Source organism: Solanum dulcamara, chromosome 2, assembly GCF_947179165.1.
Source record: "Solanum dulcamara chromosome 2, daSolDulc1.2, whole genome shotgun sequence".
NCBI lineage: Eukaryota > Viridiplantae > Streptophyta > Magnoliopsida > Solanales > Solanaceae > Solanum > Solanum dulcamara.
In genome coordinates this window covers 9,131,077-9,147,612 of record NC_077238.1, presented here as the reverse complement: position 1 = coordinate 9,147,612, position 16,536 = coordinate 9,131,077, and the positions used below count along the sequence as shown (strand labels likewise).

Here is a 16,536-nt window from a genome sequence, read left to right as displayed (position 1 = left end):
ATTAGACAAATAAAAATAGTTATCTATTTTAATACAGTGTACGAATAAAAATGAACGAGAGAAAGTAAAAGGAAAAGTTTTAATGTTAGTCCTTTTCATTATAAGATTCTTTAGTGGGGGATGTGAGCACTGTTTTGGTCTTTGGTCCATTCAAACTTGTTGCAAAACCAAGCATATGTATATATTCTTTGATTCTTGAGCATGGCAATCAAAAATAAAAAAAAATTAAGTTCAAAAGAAAAGAGAAAAAACAGAAAAGGAAAGTAAAGGCCAAGATGGTACTCTCTTCAAAGTGAATTAAAGACAAAGTAGGCTCTTTTGTCTTTGCATTCTCCTTTAACATTTATTGGACTCATAACAAGCAAAGTCATAAGACTTGGTCTAAAGTTTTTTGAGATTCAAGTTTAGGCAAATTGCCTAAAAAGGGTTAAAAAGGGAAAGAAATATTCAGTTGGAATCATTGGGCCACCACATCTGTTTTTCTCCCTCTTGAGGCCTACTTTTCCTATTATCCAAGTAAGAACTTAAATCTTTTTTTTTGGCTTGAGTCTGAATTTAGTCGGTTTTCAATATGAATATTGAATATCGAATGAGAAATCAATAAAAAAAAGAGCTTGATTTTTTTAAATCTCTTTTGTTAGACCTCCTAACTATTCTACTTCAAGGGTGTGCATTTTTTTGGTATGAAAGAAAAATATTTTCCACGAAAAATAAGAATTTTTTTTACTTATTTTATTGTGTTTGATACGTATTATTCCAAAAATCTTTTTATACAATCTATGCAAAGACTATGAGAGGCAGAAATAGTGGGTATGGAAAAACCATTTCACATGGAAAATCTCCTTGTTCAGTTGATCGTTCTTAAATTGTAACCTATTTACTTTCACAGAAAGAATTACAATAGGTATTTGTTTTCTTTAGTGGTAAATACTTTAAAGATTGGGGTAAATCTTAAAAGAGATAGTTGCAATTAGGAAAGGAAAGATGTTCGAATTGGCCCCGTTGATTATAGAATTGTAACCTAAAATTGCCCTTATTTTTTTAGGCAAACTCTACTAGAATAGATAGTGGGTACTTTACTTCCTCGAACAAAGTTTTCCACAATAAAATTCTTTGTGTTGATTACATTCCACACTTTACTTCTTGTTAACTAACCGAAGAACCAGGTTCTTCAGTGAATTAGGTGGCCGCATAAATTTAACAAGAGTAACTTCTATTCATGTAAAAACCAATAAAAGGTTAATGCTGGTGTTTTACAAATTGCTGACTGCAAACAACTTCAAATGAGAAAATAAACCAACTTCAAATGCTGATGTTTTTTTTCCAGATTCTCGATGCATTATTAGTCACTGCATAACAATCTATACATTACTGATCACAGCATAAACAATCATACGACGAACATATTCAACACTAGTACATCAATTTAAACGAAGAATCCACGCTCATGTGGTTTAAAATCTCCTAAAGAGAAGGTATTTTAAAGCACAAAAAATCTCCTTAACAAAACTAAAAAAGTTATGTGTTCCTTCCCCTTCTCCGTCTTCTTGAGCTGAGTTCGAGCTGAGGATATTGCTCTCTCTATTAGAGGCCCCATAAAACCTTGTTAATCTTTCCGATACAGATTGTTGGCTTTCATCTAATGATTCTTCATTACCTTCATAATCATCATCACTTTCATGCACTAAATGTATTCCACACTTCTTCAGTTCAATCCCTGTAATGGGTAAGTTGCCCAAGCCTACCTGTATTATATCACCATCTTCGAGAAATGACACTAATTGATGATAATCTTGATACCTGCATATATAAACTTGATCCTCGGGCGTAGTTGGGACTCCTGCCAAGTACATATTAGTAGTAAATACCGCTCTTTTTGCTCTAACGATTTTCGCCATGACATTAGCAAGTACAGGCAATTCATCCCTCAATTCATCTGGTTCAGCACAGTTCACAGAAACAACTATAGCAATAATCACTGCTTTGATTTCATTGTTTTCCTGCTTTGAGAAATGCACCTCGCTTGGAGTAAACCAACTTGGGATTTCACTGCCTGGAATACTAAAATTATCCAAGTTCTTCACAGCAACCTGAATGTGAAAACCTTTTTCATTAAGGTAACTTTTTTGGCAAGAAATTGAATGAAAGAAATGGTGTGTTTGGTATGACGGAAAAAAAATCCGGAAAATGTTTTCACGAAATATTTCATCTTTTGGTATTTGTTTGCCAGAAAATATTCTCCATGAAAGAGAAATAATGACTTTCTTCACTTCTGGCCAAATAGTCTGTTTTCTTTCTTAATTACTACTATCATTTATCTCGACTCCTAACTTCATATTAGTGTTTTAACCAACATTTATAAATTATCAATCTTTAAATACTAAAAAGTTTCATCAAGACACTCTCCGATTTGCTCATATTATTATTACTTTTTTGCTGGAAAATATTTTCCACTTACAAATCAAACACCTAAAGAACATATAGGAGAAAACAGTACCTTATCAAGTTTTCTAACAATAGAGGCACAAGAGACGTTGCATCCAACCATATGTAGCATTTTTAAGGATCTCAAGCATTCGATACCTTGGATGTCAACCAAACTCATGCAATTCGCAAGGTTTAGCTCCCTCAAGAACACTAATTCTGAGATATTGTGTATACTCTCTAGTGCTCCACAGTTTGCAGCATTTATCTCGAGCAAACTTGAAGGAAGAGGAGGAAGAGCTTTCAGCTGTTTGCAATGGGGAATTAAGAGCTTTTTCAAGAAATGTAGTCCTTTCAGACTAGACGGAAGATAGGAAAAATCATTGTGACCAAGATTGATGAACTCCAAATATGATAATTTCTCAAAATCATCAGGTATTTTACCAACTATTCTCCATGCACGTGCATCAAGTTCTTCTAACAAGGATAACTCTGAGAAAGATGAAGGAAGCACAATAGGTACGGTTTCCCTTTCTGTATAGGTAGCTGTTTCTGGGGTTTCAGTACTTTGTGGTACCTGCACCGGTGTATACAAAATTTAATTTTTGAAAATGTGGATTCAAAATATAATATTTATACTAATTTCACCACTGTCTACCTGAGAGAAAGGTTTCTTTCCCATCCTCAGAATCATTAAGCTAGATAGCTTCCCAAATGTTTCAGGTAATACTGTTACTGCAGTCTCCTCCATTAGCAAGTGTACCAAGTTCTTCAGTTCCCCAAAAGAAGCTGGCAGTTTGCACAGTCGCTTACAGTTGGTCAATCTCAATATGACAAGATTCTGCAATTTCCCAACTGATTCTGGCAGCTCCGTGATAGCATCATTTCGAGTAATAGTCATTGTTCTAAGAGCTAATAATTCTCCAATGGAGTGGGGAAGCGAGCCAAGGCGCTCACAGTTCCTTATCTCGAGAGTCTTCAGTGATTTAAGGGTTCCAATATATGGAAGACTATGGATTGGAACCGTATCTATTTGAAGCTCAACCAAAGAAGCCAATCCTTTAATTGAAACAGGCAATGCAGTCAAATGCTGACAGTTTCCAAGCGATAAGGACCTAAGATAATATAGACTACCAATAGATTCTGTCATAGTTTCTATTGCACTGCCATAAAGCCAGAGATTTGCTAAAGATTTGAGGTTGCCAACAGAATAGGGAAGAGCAGCAAGTGACTTACACCTAATTAAGCTTAGTGTATGAAGGTTCTCCAAATGTTTGATAGAATCAGGTATTTCTTCCACAGCAGAACCATTAAGAGAGAGTTCCTTCAAAGCACTTAAATTTCCTAATGACCCGGGAAGTTGTTTCAATGAGTAGCAGTGGTTTAAGCTTAACCTTTCAAGTTTTGTTAAGCGAAATATACTTGAAGGCAACTTCTCTATAGCAGTCTCATCTAATAGAAGTTCTTGTAAAGACTTCATCTTGCCTATATCTTCAGGTAGCTGTTTCAATCTCGAGCAACCCGAGAGTATCATCTTTTCAAGATTTTTCAGCCCAGAGACCTCACCTGGAAATTCAACAAGGTTGCGGCAATCTCTTAGATTTAAATGACGTAAAGTTTTCAGATTCCCAATTGTTTTGTGAATCCTTTGCAAGTTACTGCAACGCTCAGCTATCAATTTTTCCAACATTTTATGCATGGATAAATCGGGAATAGCTGTTATTTTATGACAATCAGAGATATTGATAACTTTCAACTTGTTGGCCGCCTGCAGAGTTCAGAAAAACATGGTGAAAGAATATATATTTGGGATTGAAAGAAATGAGACCATATCAGGACTTTCATCAACTACAGGATGCAATTCAAGTATTCAAATTCTATAGAACCAAAGTTCTGTGATTATGATTTCCCTTCGGGAGCTCTGTAATCCAATGCTGCTTCATTTTTTATAACAATAAATGATCATAGATGACAAGAGAAATTTTAGCTTCTTCTTTGCCAGATTATCACCCTTCATCAGCAAGTTCTTGACATTAATTTATTACATATGTGAAAAATATAAAAGCTTAAGAACTGAAAAATGCAAGCACTATGGTTTAGTAAGTGTTTCATCAGCATGACGAGTAAAGCATACCTTTTTGCGACTCCAGGTCCATTCCCGGCTTCCAATTGTCTCTATTTGGCTCTCTGAGAGATCAAGTATGGCAAGTTCACTTGGATAGTAATTAGAATAATAACTTGAAAGAGTGCATCTTTTCCACTGGAGCCATTTTAGTGAAGAAGGTAACTTCTCCAAATTTCCCTCTAGTTTCACATTATCAAGTTGGAGTAGCCGCAGATTAACCATTGGATCAAATACTTCAGTATTCAATACCAACTTATTGGTTTCTTTTGCATCATCTTGGAATTGCCCTTTGTATAACTCTTTAATGTAAGCCAACGCAGAACTGAAACTGGGAACCTCTTGAAATTTCTCTCTAGTAATTGCTTTTGCACTTTTGATCTTTGATGAGTACCTCTGTTGCTGATCCAGGATGATCCCTTGGATGTGCTGTGTTCCCTGTTGTTTTCATAACACATTTAATTTTTCTAGTATAATATAAGTTTAGCAGAAAATAAAATCCCAAGAAAGCAGCTGGAAGTTCTTGTAGTATATTAAGAATGAAAATTAAGAGTACAAGATGCCTGAAAGTGTTTAAGCCTTTATACCGGCAGAAGTAGTATATTAACTTCTTTATGGTTACCTAATATAACTACAGGTAACTGTTCGTAAAAAGAGGGATCTGTTATAGGGAAAACAAGACAGGTTAGAAAATGCTGATAATAGAAAAGAATTTACTGGCATAGTGTATAAGTTAAATTCATAAAGAAAGTCATACCTTCCTTCCTTGTAGCACACTCAAAACATCAGCAACATCCCACAGCCTGCTGCGCTTTCCAGGATCTGAAAAGCCTTCTTGCAGAACAATCTGTCTTCCCATATCTCTTATCTGGTCATGCATCCACAAGTCCCCACCATCAATCACCTTAACCAACGATCTAGTGGTCAATGTGTCAAATGCAATTCTGGCTCTAAAACCACATCCTTTCATCACATCAATTACATTTTCTACTTTCTTGTCTAGTTGATCAAGAAATAAACATGCAACATCCAGGAATATACACTTCTCCTCATCATCAAGACCATCATAACTTATTTTCAAGATGTCATGAAGACGGGGTGAGCGAATTTGTTTTAGCTTTCCTAGAGCATCTACCCATTCCTCCTGGCTTCTTTTATCAAACAAGAAAGAACCAAAAACTTCGAGAGCCAATGGTAGCTTTCCAGTAATTGAGACAATTTGCTTGGATATATTCAGAAAAGCTGGGGATGGGTCTGGTCTTCTAAATGCGTGGTAACTGAATAGTTTTAGTGAGTCAGTATCACCCAATTCTCTCACCTCATACGTCTCGTCGACGATGTCTTCTATCAGAACTCCTCTGTTTCTAGTACTAATGACAACCCTGCTTCCTTCAAAAAACCAACTTTTCCCCCCAATTAGTGTCTTTAGTATGTTTACATCATCAACATCATCTAAGACCAGGAGGATGCGCTTTTCTCGAAGCATTCGCCTGAACTTTTCTCTTCCCTCAATGGCATTGTCAGGGGTGAAGGAGAACGCATTGCTGGGGAAAAGACCCTGTATGATTTTCTTCTGTAGGGACATAATGCCTTGTTGAGTAACTATTTCCTTAACATTCAAGATAAAAGTCCTGTGTGTAAAATGGGAAGCAAGTTTATTATAAAGAGCCTTAGAAAGTGTTGTTTTACCAACTCCTCCTATTCCATGCAACCCCAAAAATTTGACACCATTGCTTTTGACATCCAGCTGTTTTTCGAGTTCTTTCAGACGGTAATCAATTCCAACAACAATTGGAGCTACAACCATTGGGGAATTGCTTAATTCATGCAAAACTGTCTTCACCAAAGACTGAATCAACTGTGACTCGTCACTGTAGAATGTAAGCAAATTAATTAAGATCAAGTTAACTTAGGTGGTACTGTATATTTCCTAAAAATCATATTAGAGGAAGTTCAGAGGTAAGCAAAAATGATAATGTCATGACACAAACTAAGGGGGGCCTTGATGGGCATTCACCAGCATCTCCCTATCGAATGAACCCTTATCCCCTATATCAGTCACCATGGATATGCTCTTTATGGCACCATCACATCAACAAACATGGATTATACCCAACAATAACAAAAGAAGGAATTTCCAAGAGTCTAACAAACATTACAACCCAGAATAATGCCAACATAACGATTAATAAAACATGTGCTTTTAATCATCAAAACATAGTTCAAATACATTCGGGTATCCAAAACACGATCATGAGCTTCATCATTGTAAAAACATATGCAAAAACATCATTTTACATATCGAAACTTGCACCCACTCACTCCCACAAGCACAAGCCCACAATTTAAATCATAAGTATCAGTTATGAAATTTATCAAACACTTTAAAGGATTTTTTAAAATGCAATCTCCACTCAACTCGATTGAACTTAAGCATTCATTCAACGACGTCCCACAATAGTCAATCTACTCATAAAGTAGCCTAATTTTGTCATTAGAGGCTCAACATGATTAAATTGACAACTAGAACTCAACTTACTCAGGCATACAAATAAGTATCTCTTTAGCTCTTAAACTCCATTAAGAAACTTAAATTGGGACGGAGGGAGTATTATGACATATAAACAACCACCAAATGAGAACATACCTCATCTTAATTCGGTGTCTATTCAAACTAAGATACTTAAATTGGGACAGAGAGTCTTATGACATATAAACAATAACCAAGTGAAGAACATACCTCATCTTCTTGAAATTTGATGTTCTTACTTGTTAGGTGAAGCTTTGAAGACAAAATCGTTATAATATGAGGTTAAGATTCTTGGAGTAGGATTTGGGGGAAATTTGGATACTAAAATCTAGCTTCAAAAAGCATTTGACCTTCAAAAAGAGATGTGTTTTCATTTTTTTTATAAAAAAAAGTTAGGCCGGCTATGTGTCACTTTAAACATTTCTTCTCCTACTAAAAAGTTAGGCCGGCTATGTGTCACTTTAAACATTTCTTCTCCTACTTTTTTCAACCATTTAAATCTGTTTGTTTTCATTTCTACTCATCCATCTCTCTTTGTCGACATGAAGTTTAAGGGTGTGTTGTTAGGAAAGAAAATATTTTTTGATTTTTCCATGTTACGTTGGTCAAAATAGTTTTTTTGCTCATCCTTAACTCCACCCTGTAACCCTCATCTCCGCTATCCCACTCTCCTAAACACTTTATTTGGATGGTTGTTACGTGCTATTTTCTAATATATTCTATTATATTGTATTGTGTTATATTGTATCGTACTGAATTATTTCAATAAATATAATATTTGGATAGATTGTATCATTCTCCGTCGTTACATAATATACACATCTATAATTTAAATGATATACTTATAAGAAAAGTACGATACGGAACAGAACTATTATGAAAAGGTAAGATAAAAGATGAAATATAATTATTAAATAATAAATAAATACAAAATGAGAAAAAAATATTAAGGTAACGACGCGATTACACCAAATCAGTTGTTACATAAAATGGGTCTTTGCGTCGTTACCTAATGATAGATTTAAACGATAAGATACGATAGAATTTAAATAACAATCAAAACAAACATAGTATATACTTTGGTTTGAATGTAAACTAAAATAAGCGGCTTTTCCATGCTGTGTCTCAGGAACCTTTTCAATACGGTTCGGACTACTAGCTCCCATCCCGCAGCTGATCGATCTGCTGCCTTAACTTTAGAAAGATCGTTTTTGTTCAACATTTTTTTTTCTAGAAGTAGATTTAAACTAACAATACAATACAACGGGTAACAACCCTACAAACAAGGTGTAACTCTCCATCTCTGCCTCCTATAATATTTATTTAAATTTATATACAAATATTTTGAGGGCAATTTTTTTACTTACCTACTGAACATAAAAAAAAATACAAAATCCAATTAAATTTTTTTTAAAAAAAATATTTTTCATGCTGAACAGAGCCCTAACTTCTTTAGAGACCTGCGGATTCTTACTTATATTGCTCTAATATTTTCGAGATATAGGATAAATATTTGTAACCCATTAAAAGTACTTTTAAAATAGTGGTCTTAACATATATCACATATTTTTACGAGCGAGTTGCTTGGATGTTAAATACCTTTCAATTCCAACTTTAAGATGGTGTAGGGACCAAAAAAAGAAAAGTCATTAAAAATAAAATAGAGATTTTAGAATGTAAAAAATAAAAGAAATTGAAAGATTGCCAATGTTTTCGAAACAAATTTAAAATAAAAAAATGTATTAGAGAAACGATAGAGATGTATTAGAGAGTGAATAGGACATCCGGATATATAGGGGAGGGATGTATCCAAGAAAGGGATGTGGATGTATCAGTGAGAGGAAAGTGATATATCTGAGAGAAAATTTTTAAATTTTTTTTAAATGGTAAAAAAAATTAGAAATTATAATAAAATAAAATGTATATTTAGTTAATTTTTCCTTCAAAAAAATAAATAGCATATAAAACCAGGAAAAAGTCTAAATTTTTAAAGATGTGGGTCATTGTTTTGGCAATAACAACATCGTCTTCTTCAACATTAGGAACCTCAAAAAAAATTACACTGTCATACTAAAGTTTCATCTCAGTTAGAATTCTATCGGCAGAACTGCATCACAAATCCTTCTCAAATCATCAATAACGATATATGTCAAAGTTTCACATTGACTTCCTAAATATTATATCATAGGTACACAATATCTAGTTTTTAAATATTCTATTATAAAATTATGACCGTCATGATGTTACAAAGTGGTTGAGGATCAGTGATCTTATAAAAAAGGTAAAATGGCAATAGGACAAAATGATAAAGACAAATTGTGAGAAAGATCATTTGAATGAGCTGCTCTTTGTGTAAAAAAAAATTATGTTCATTCTTTGAGTGAATTGTTAGGGCGAAGTGGCTGCATGTGGAGCAATAATGATCTTGAAGTGATGCTTTCAAATGAAGAAAATCAATTGTTTTTTTTTAACTCCAGGATAACCCCGTTGTTATATCTTCTGTCCTTCGGATGAGCATTTTGTGTGCACTAGATAAATTCCTACTATGTAATAGCTTGTAAACTACACAGGAGATGTAAATTGTACTAGGCAAACTCTATGTGACAGGCTCGATTCAGAGCAGGGCGTGCAAACGCTTAATCGGCGCGAGGCAAAATTAAAAGGGGAATTTTCAGACAAACCTTTTAAGCATAATTACTCCATATGGATATAGTTTCCCTAATTACTTATAATGGCAAATATAAATTTACCATTATACTAACAATGTAGCGAATTATACAAAAACTGTAGCGAATTATACAAACGTTATACCCACGAATTATTTATATACCGAAATATACAAACACAGGTATACATATGTATTTGTATATCTGACAAGCGAGATTGAGAAAAAGGAGCAGAGAGGCGAGCGAGGCTGAGAGAGAGAGGAGAGAGGCGAGCGTGAGGCGAATTGTATATATATCTATCGAATTGTATATGTATTTGTCAAAAAATCATTTATATGTAACTGGTATACATATATATTTGTATATTTGGCAAGCGAGCTTGAGAAAGAGGAGGAGAGAGGCGAGCGATATCGAGAGAAGGAGGAGAGAAGCAAGTGAGATCGAGAGAAGGAGGAGAGAGGCGAATTGTATATGTATATCTGTCGAATTGTATATGTATATTTGTCAGAAAAATTGTATAATGATAACTGATATACATTTATATTTGTATATCTGGCAAGCGAGATTTGTCATATAGCGTAAATAGATAGCTATATTTGCTACAAGCCGTAATTATTTTAAATTATATCCTAAATACATGATATAGTAGTAAGGTTTGTCATACCATGTAATTTTCCTATTAAAAGGGATTTGTTATAGCTTAAATGAGGCAAGGCATAGGTGATGAGTTTTGAAGAAAAACAGCCTCAAGCCCATAAATACTACTAATTCATTTGGCGTATCAATCTTTGTTGTATGGGATATTAGAGGAAAAATTATTCGAGTTGACAAACATTACTAGTTTATTACTTTATATGGGTATGGTTTCATTTTATTACTATTCGTAGTATATTTTGCTGAGATTTACTATAATTCATTTGTATATTTCGCTATACAATTCGTGTACTGCATTTGTATAATTCGCTATACAATAGCGTTTGTATAATTCATCATACAATTTGCAATTTTTGTATAACGTTTGTATAATTCGCTATATAATTTGCAATTTTTGTATAACGTTTGTATATTTCGCTATATAATTGTGTACAATATTTGTATAATTCGTTATACAATTCGCAGTATTTGTAAATTTTAGTATACAAATAATTTGTGGGTATAGCATTTGTATAATTCGCTACAGCGTTTGTACAATTCGCTACAACGTTTGTATAATGACAAACATATGTTTGTCATTATAAGTAATTAAGAAAAATATACCCATATGAAGTAATTATACTTAAAAGATTTGTCATATATGAAATTTTTCCGACATTAGAATCTAATCAATAACTTAGGGAAAAAAGGTATACTCATAAAGTCAAATTGCAATCCTACTGAAAATGAGGTCACTAATTCAAGAATGAAAGAAAAAGCTTTTACTACATCTTCTATAAGAGGTAATTCCTTATGACTATAATTCTTTATAAATTTATGAGGGACTCTTTTTTACCCTCAGATATCATAATTTGGGTTCGTATGATTTTAGTTGACCATATTGTAGCTTCAACTAATGGATATAATCCTTATAACTATTTTTATTTTTTATAAATTTAACAAATTATTAAGTGCTAAATTATGAAATTATCCATGTGTTATGTAATTTTTTTAATTGTTATTCCATATTTGACAATAATATATATAGTTCTAAAAATAATTTAAATATTACATTTTTTTTCTCTATAAACAAACCAAATATATACATTTTTGTTAATTGAAAGTTAAATGTACTTGCTCAAATATTACGAGGATCAAAATAAAAATTTACCATGAGGCCAAAAGTGTAATTATCCGTAAAATTAATCAATTGAGAGCAAGCAACCAATTGAAAGAGATAATTAAGTTCTAATATAATAATATACATTAGCAAGTCAAACTTCTTATTTAAATTGTACGTGTTTAATAAGGAAATAAAATAATGGAACCCCATAATTGGTATTAGCAGTCTAGCACAACTTCAAGAATCAAAATAAGTGCTAAGTTATTGAGTTAAATATTCTGGTTTACACAATATGTTATTCGTAAAGTACGTAGACTTATTGCATGCATGGGACAAACTTACAATAAGGGTGGGTATAAATATCAAAAATTCAAATTGAATTTTTTTGATTTTTGATTTGGTAACATATTTTTGTAGCTTCGGTGTTTTGATTCGCTTTTTGGTAACATATTTTTTTGTATTTCGATAATTCAGTTTTAACCGAAATTTATGCACATACATACTATATTAGATATTATTTAATTATTAATACTATATTAGTATATTAGATATTTTCTACTAGTACTAACTACTAAGACGTTTGTTCCCCTTTCTGCCCTTAGCCCTTAGGTTTTCATTTTTTACTTTTCATTTCAAAATCCAAATTTCCAATTGACCGCCCCCGCCCGCACCTTCTCTTCCAAGTCCAGGCTCCAGCAACTTGCAGGCTGCAGCTTTCGCCGCCAAGCAAATGACATCCAGCAAACGCCGGCGAATTGTACTATTACTGTGGCGATTTCAAGTTTTTCTAGTTTTAGGTATTCCATCCTACTATACTTGATTATTTTCTGTTTTTATTTTTTTATTTTTTTATTTTCGTTGTCTGATTTTTAATTAACTAATTAAGTGAGTGAAATATTTTACATAGATGGTTGATTAAAATCAAATAAATGTAAGTGTGGCTGATTAAAGTCGAATAAGTGTGGTTAGTTCGATTGATAACATACCTACTAATAGCAATGACAACTCAATTAACATGGAGGAATAAAAAAAAATGAATCCTAAATCTTCTGCTTGGCAACATTTTAAAAATAATGTATTAGTTAAAGCATAGTGTTTGCACTGTAAATAAAATTATGATGCTAATTCATCTAGAAATGAAACAAGTAGACTGAGAAAATATTTGGCTATCCGATGTAAAGTGTATAGGCCCTCGTATGTTGCACCTAATATTCAAACATTGTTAAATATTCAAAGTAATAGTCCTTCGATAGAAAATTGAAAATTGGAGCAAGAGATAATTAGGAGAGGTTTAGTTGAGATGATAATTTTGGATGAACTATCCTTTAGCTTTATTGAAAAGGAAGGCTTTAAGAAGTTTATCAGATTCCTTCTCGTAAACAATAACAAGAGACAGTTATGAAGTCTATGGTGAATTGAGAATGAATTTGAAAAAGTCTATTAAATAAATACAATCAAGAATTTGTCTTACAACAGACACATGCACCTCGATGCAAAGAATCAATTATATGCATTTGACTGCTCACTTTATTAATAGGGATTGAGTGCATCATAAAAGAACATTAATTTTTTAGTAATTGTTTACTTGATTGAAATTTGGACAATGTCTTTACTGTTACAGTTGATAATATTTCTTCAAATAATGTAGCAGTTACAGAATTATCTAAAAAGTTAGATATGTGGGAACAAATATGATGAATGGTAAGCATCTTCATATGAGATGTATGACTCACATACTTAATCTAATTATGCAAGATGGATTGAAAAAATTGGTCCTTCTGGGAAGACAAATGATTAAATATGTTAGATCAACTTCCACAAGGGCAAGACACTTCTTGAAATGTAAAAAATAAAATGTGATAAAATTTTGTCTTTAGGTGTGCCTACTAGGAGGAAATTCCTCCTATTTAATATTGGACACAGCAGAAAAATTTGAGAAGACCTTTGAGAGATTTAATCTCTATTATAGTAACTTTAATTTTTATTTTGCTACTGATGTTTGTGAAGATGAAAGTATTGCAGATTCAATCCAAAATGATGATTGAATTAATGTGAAGAATGCCACAAAATTTTTCTTGAAAATTTTTATAATCTCACATTGAAAGTTTTAGGTTCATAGTATGTTCCTTGTAATGTTCATTTTGAGGATATTATGTGAACTTGATTCATATTTGAAAGTGTATATGATAAGTGACAATGTTCATTTGCATAAAATGACTGTGAAGATGAAAAAAAAGTTCAAAACTTATTGGGATACTCCTGAAAAGATGAACAAAATGTTTGTGATTGCTTCTCTGTTGGATCCTCATAATAAATTTGTGTATGTTAGTTTTAGTTCTTGAAGAATTACTTGGAGAAGAAAAGGAAAAGATAGTAATTAAAAAGGCAGAAGCTTACTTGAAGGAATTGTTTGTGGTCTATGTAAGTCTCAAGAGCAAACAATTTCTTACGAACTCGAATTTGATATGGAGTACATAAATTTTCGCATAATAGATATCAGAGTAATATTTCTACGAACTCGAATTTGATATGAAAAAGATTCTTCAATTTTTTTCATATTTGGTTGGTCAAAATTTTTTATTTTAAAATGAGAAAAATAACTTTTCTGATAGAAGTAAAGAAAATAAGTTACAAAGTGATTTTCCATATCCTTCCCACTAAACCACACACTTTATATCCCACACCCCTATTTTTACTCTCACCTTCCAAAGTGACTCTCGACGAGAGAATCCAGGCTCTTTTTTTCTTGTAAATGTATTTTTTTCTATTTAGAGAGAGGGGGCTTCACCCCGATCGGAGTCCCTTAGATATGATGCAAAAAGGCTCTTGGTCTATCCTTGATCAAAATTTTGAGATAGAATCAATCGAAATTGAAAGGATGAATCAAATCCAATCACAATCAAAAGAGAAGAACAATTAAGGAAAACAGAACTCAAGGTGTGAGAAGCTTCCTTCTCATCCGAAGCAACGAGAGATGCCAAAATACTGACATTTTCGAAAGCTGAATCGTCGTTGAAGCACCTCTTTCTTCGATCTCCCGAAATAGGGTTAGGGCGTATTATCTAAGATATATATAAATATTTTTAGAATAATATTTTTTAGAATACAAGAAAATTAGTAAGACTTTCACGTATTTTCTAGAGGAAAATATTGTCCTTTAACAAATTTAGTTCATGTGATAAGAATTGCTGAAGCATTTTATTACTAAAATTATAACATTAAAGTGCATTATCTTTGTATATGTTAGCAAGTATAAATTGGAAATAATATTATTGTTATTTTTTAGTATAACCTATGTAACCGTGTCATGATCTACCCATCAATTCCACGTTCTACAATATCTCATTATTTTGTTATTTAATTTATGAAATAATTTTATATCTGTAAATAATGGTGTTTCTTCATTTATCTTAAAGAGTATAGAAATCGTGAGAAGTGTGGAAAATATTGTAGTGTAGTGAGTTTGGAATTGTGAAAAGGAGAGTTGAAACAGAGAAGAATCTTCTCAGTCTTTAACTTATTCACTATATAAAATAAAGTAATTTTATATTGAAGGAATGTATTTTTATTTGATAGAATTTGGACTTTTTAACTAATTCAAATTGATTGAGTCACACGATATTATTGAATCATTGTATTTGAAAAGGATAAGCCAAGAGTTATACTATTTAATTGATGAAAATTATACCGTTATAAATCTAAATAGAGAGCGAAATATTCGCACCTTAATCTTAATAATTATTTTTTATTTTACTTTTAATTATGATTTAAGGTATATTCACCAATAAAAATCACACTCCAAAAGCATACAAGAAGACCAAATAAACTCACCATCACTTGTGGGCGCTTAATATCTCTACTGCCGAGAGGATTTAATTTCTCAGGATTCAAACTCGAGAACTCAGCTAACAAAATCAGCTGTAACAATCACATTCTAGGCTTTCTTCAATTAGATCTATTATTTAATTATGTAAATTTGATTCCAGTTGGTTAGAGAGAGAATGAAAAATAAAACGATTTAGAGAGAAAATTATAATTACCCATTATTGTAAACCCAACCAGAGACGCCTCCAACTCTTTCCATGGCGTTTCTCCATCTCACCATCTTTTCCGGTTCAAACTTCCTTTCCAAATCCCTAAAATCATCGAGAAATGGCCCTCGCTGCCTCCGCACATCCGACGGGTCAACTTTGTAGAACACAGGCAGAACGAGTTTACCCAGCTCACAGATCGTGGCTAATTCCTCGACGCACCATCTCGAGGAAGCGTAATTTGGGGAAATTATAGCAATTGCAGCAGCAGAGTCATTAATTGCTTCTATCAGACCTGGTGCGATCTCATCTCCCTGAGCTAAACCTTCGGAGTCTCGAAAAACTCGGATGCCTTTTGAGTATAAGGCGTCGTATAAGTTTTTAGTGATGTTTTCACGGGTATCTTCACCTCTGAAACTTAGAAAAATGTCGTAATTCAGCCGTAGTGATGAGAGTGAAGCAGTAATTGCCTCCTGCTCGAATTTCTCCATTTGCTAGCTGTGTATTTTTTTAGGGGAGGAAGAGGAAATCGGATTCGATCAGTCACAACAAGTGAGGGATCGGAATTCGGAGGATGCTCACCAATGGAGCAACCTTTGAGCTAGCTGTGTATTCTATACTGTCAAAATGCTTTTTGCGTGCAGTACGTAAACGTGTATGTACATGTATCATACATATAGCGAAGAAGAGGGTTATAAAAGGAATTTCATTTTCTATTCTTCTTTTTTCTCATTTCGTATCTTTTTGTAAGCTTTTGAAATTATTATTCGTGTCAGATTTCGATTCTTAGATATAGAGCCCGTTTGGATTGGCTTTAAGTTGGTTTTGACCAACTTAAAGCCCCTTTATAGCTTTTGGATGTGTGTTGTCTAATGCTGACTTTAAGCCATAAAGTTCTTAAAGTCAGTCAAAAATGAAAAGTTAGGATTCCTAACTTTTTTTATCCAAAGTGCTTAAAGTCATTTTCTTTAACCATGAAAATTACTTTTATATCCCTTATATTTTAA

General features: G+C 32.8%; 1 protein-coding gene across 2 annotated transcripts; it reads right to left on the bottom strand.

Moving 5' to 3' along the window:
• Positions 1-1,350: 1,350 nt before the first annotated feature.
• Positions 1,351-16,216, bottom strand: LOC129880253 (disease resistance protein RPV1-like). Of its 2 annotated transcripts, none has more exons than XM_055954208.1 (6): positions 15,539-16,216; positions 5,304-6,417; positions 4,559-4,984; positions 3,083-4,192; positions 2,498-3,001; positions 1,351-2,090 (listed from the first exon to the last, which is right to left on the bottom strand). In XM_055954208.1, exons 1-6 carry the CDS (start codon positions 16,018-16,020, stop codon positions 1,455-1,457), a joined length of 4,272 nt encoding a protein of 1,423 aa, XP_055810183.1. In that variant the 5' UTR covers positions 16,021-16,216; the 3' UTR covers positions 1,351-1,454. The 2 variants fall into 2 exon arrangements, with proteins under 2 accessions (XP_055810183.1, XP_055810185.1); XM_055954210.1 differs by lacking the exon at positions 15,539-16,216 and adding an exon at positions 7,287-7,778.
• Between the last annotated feature and the right edge of the window lie 320 nt (positions 16,217-16,536).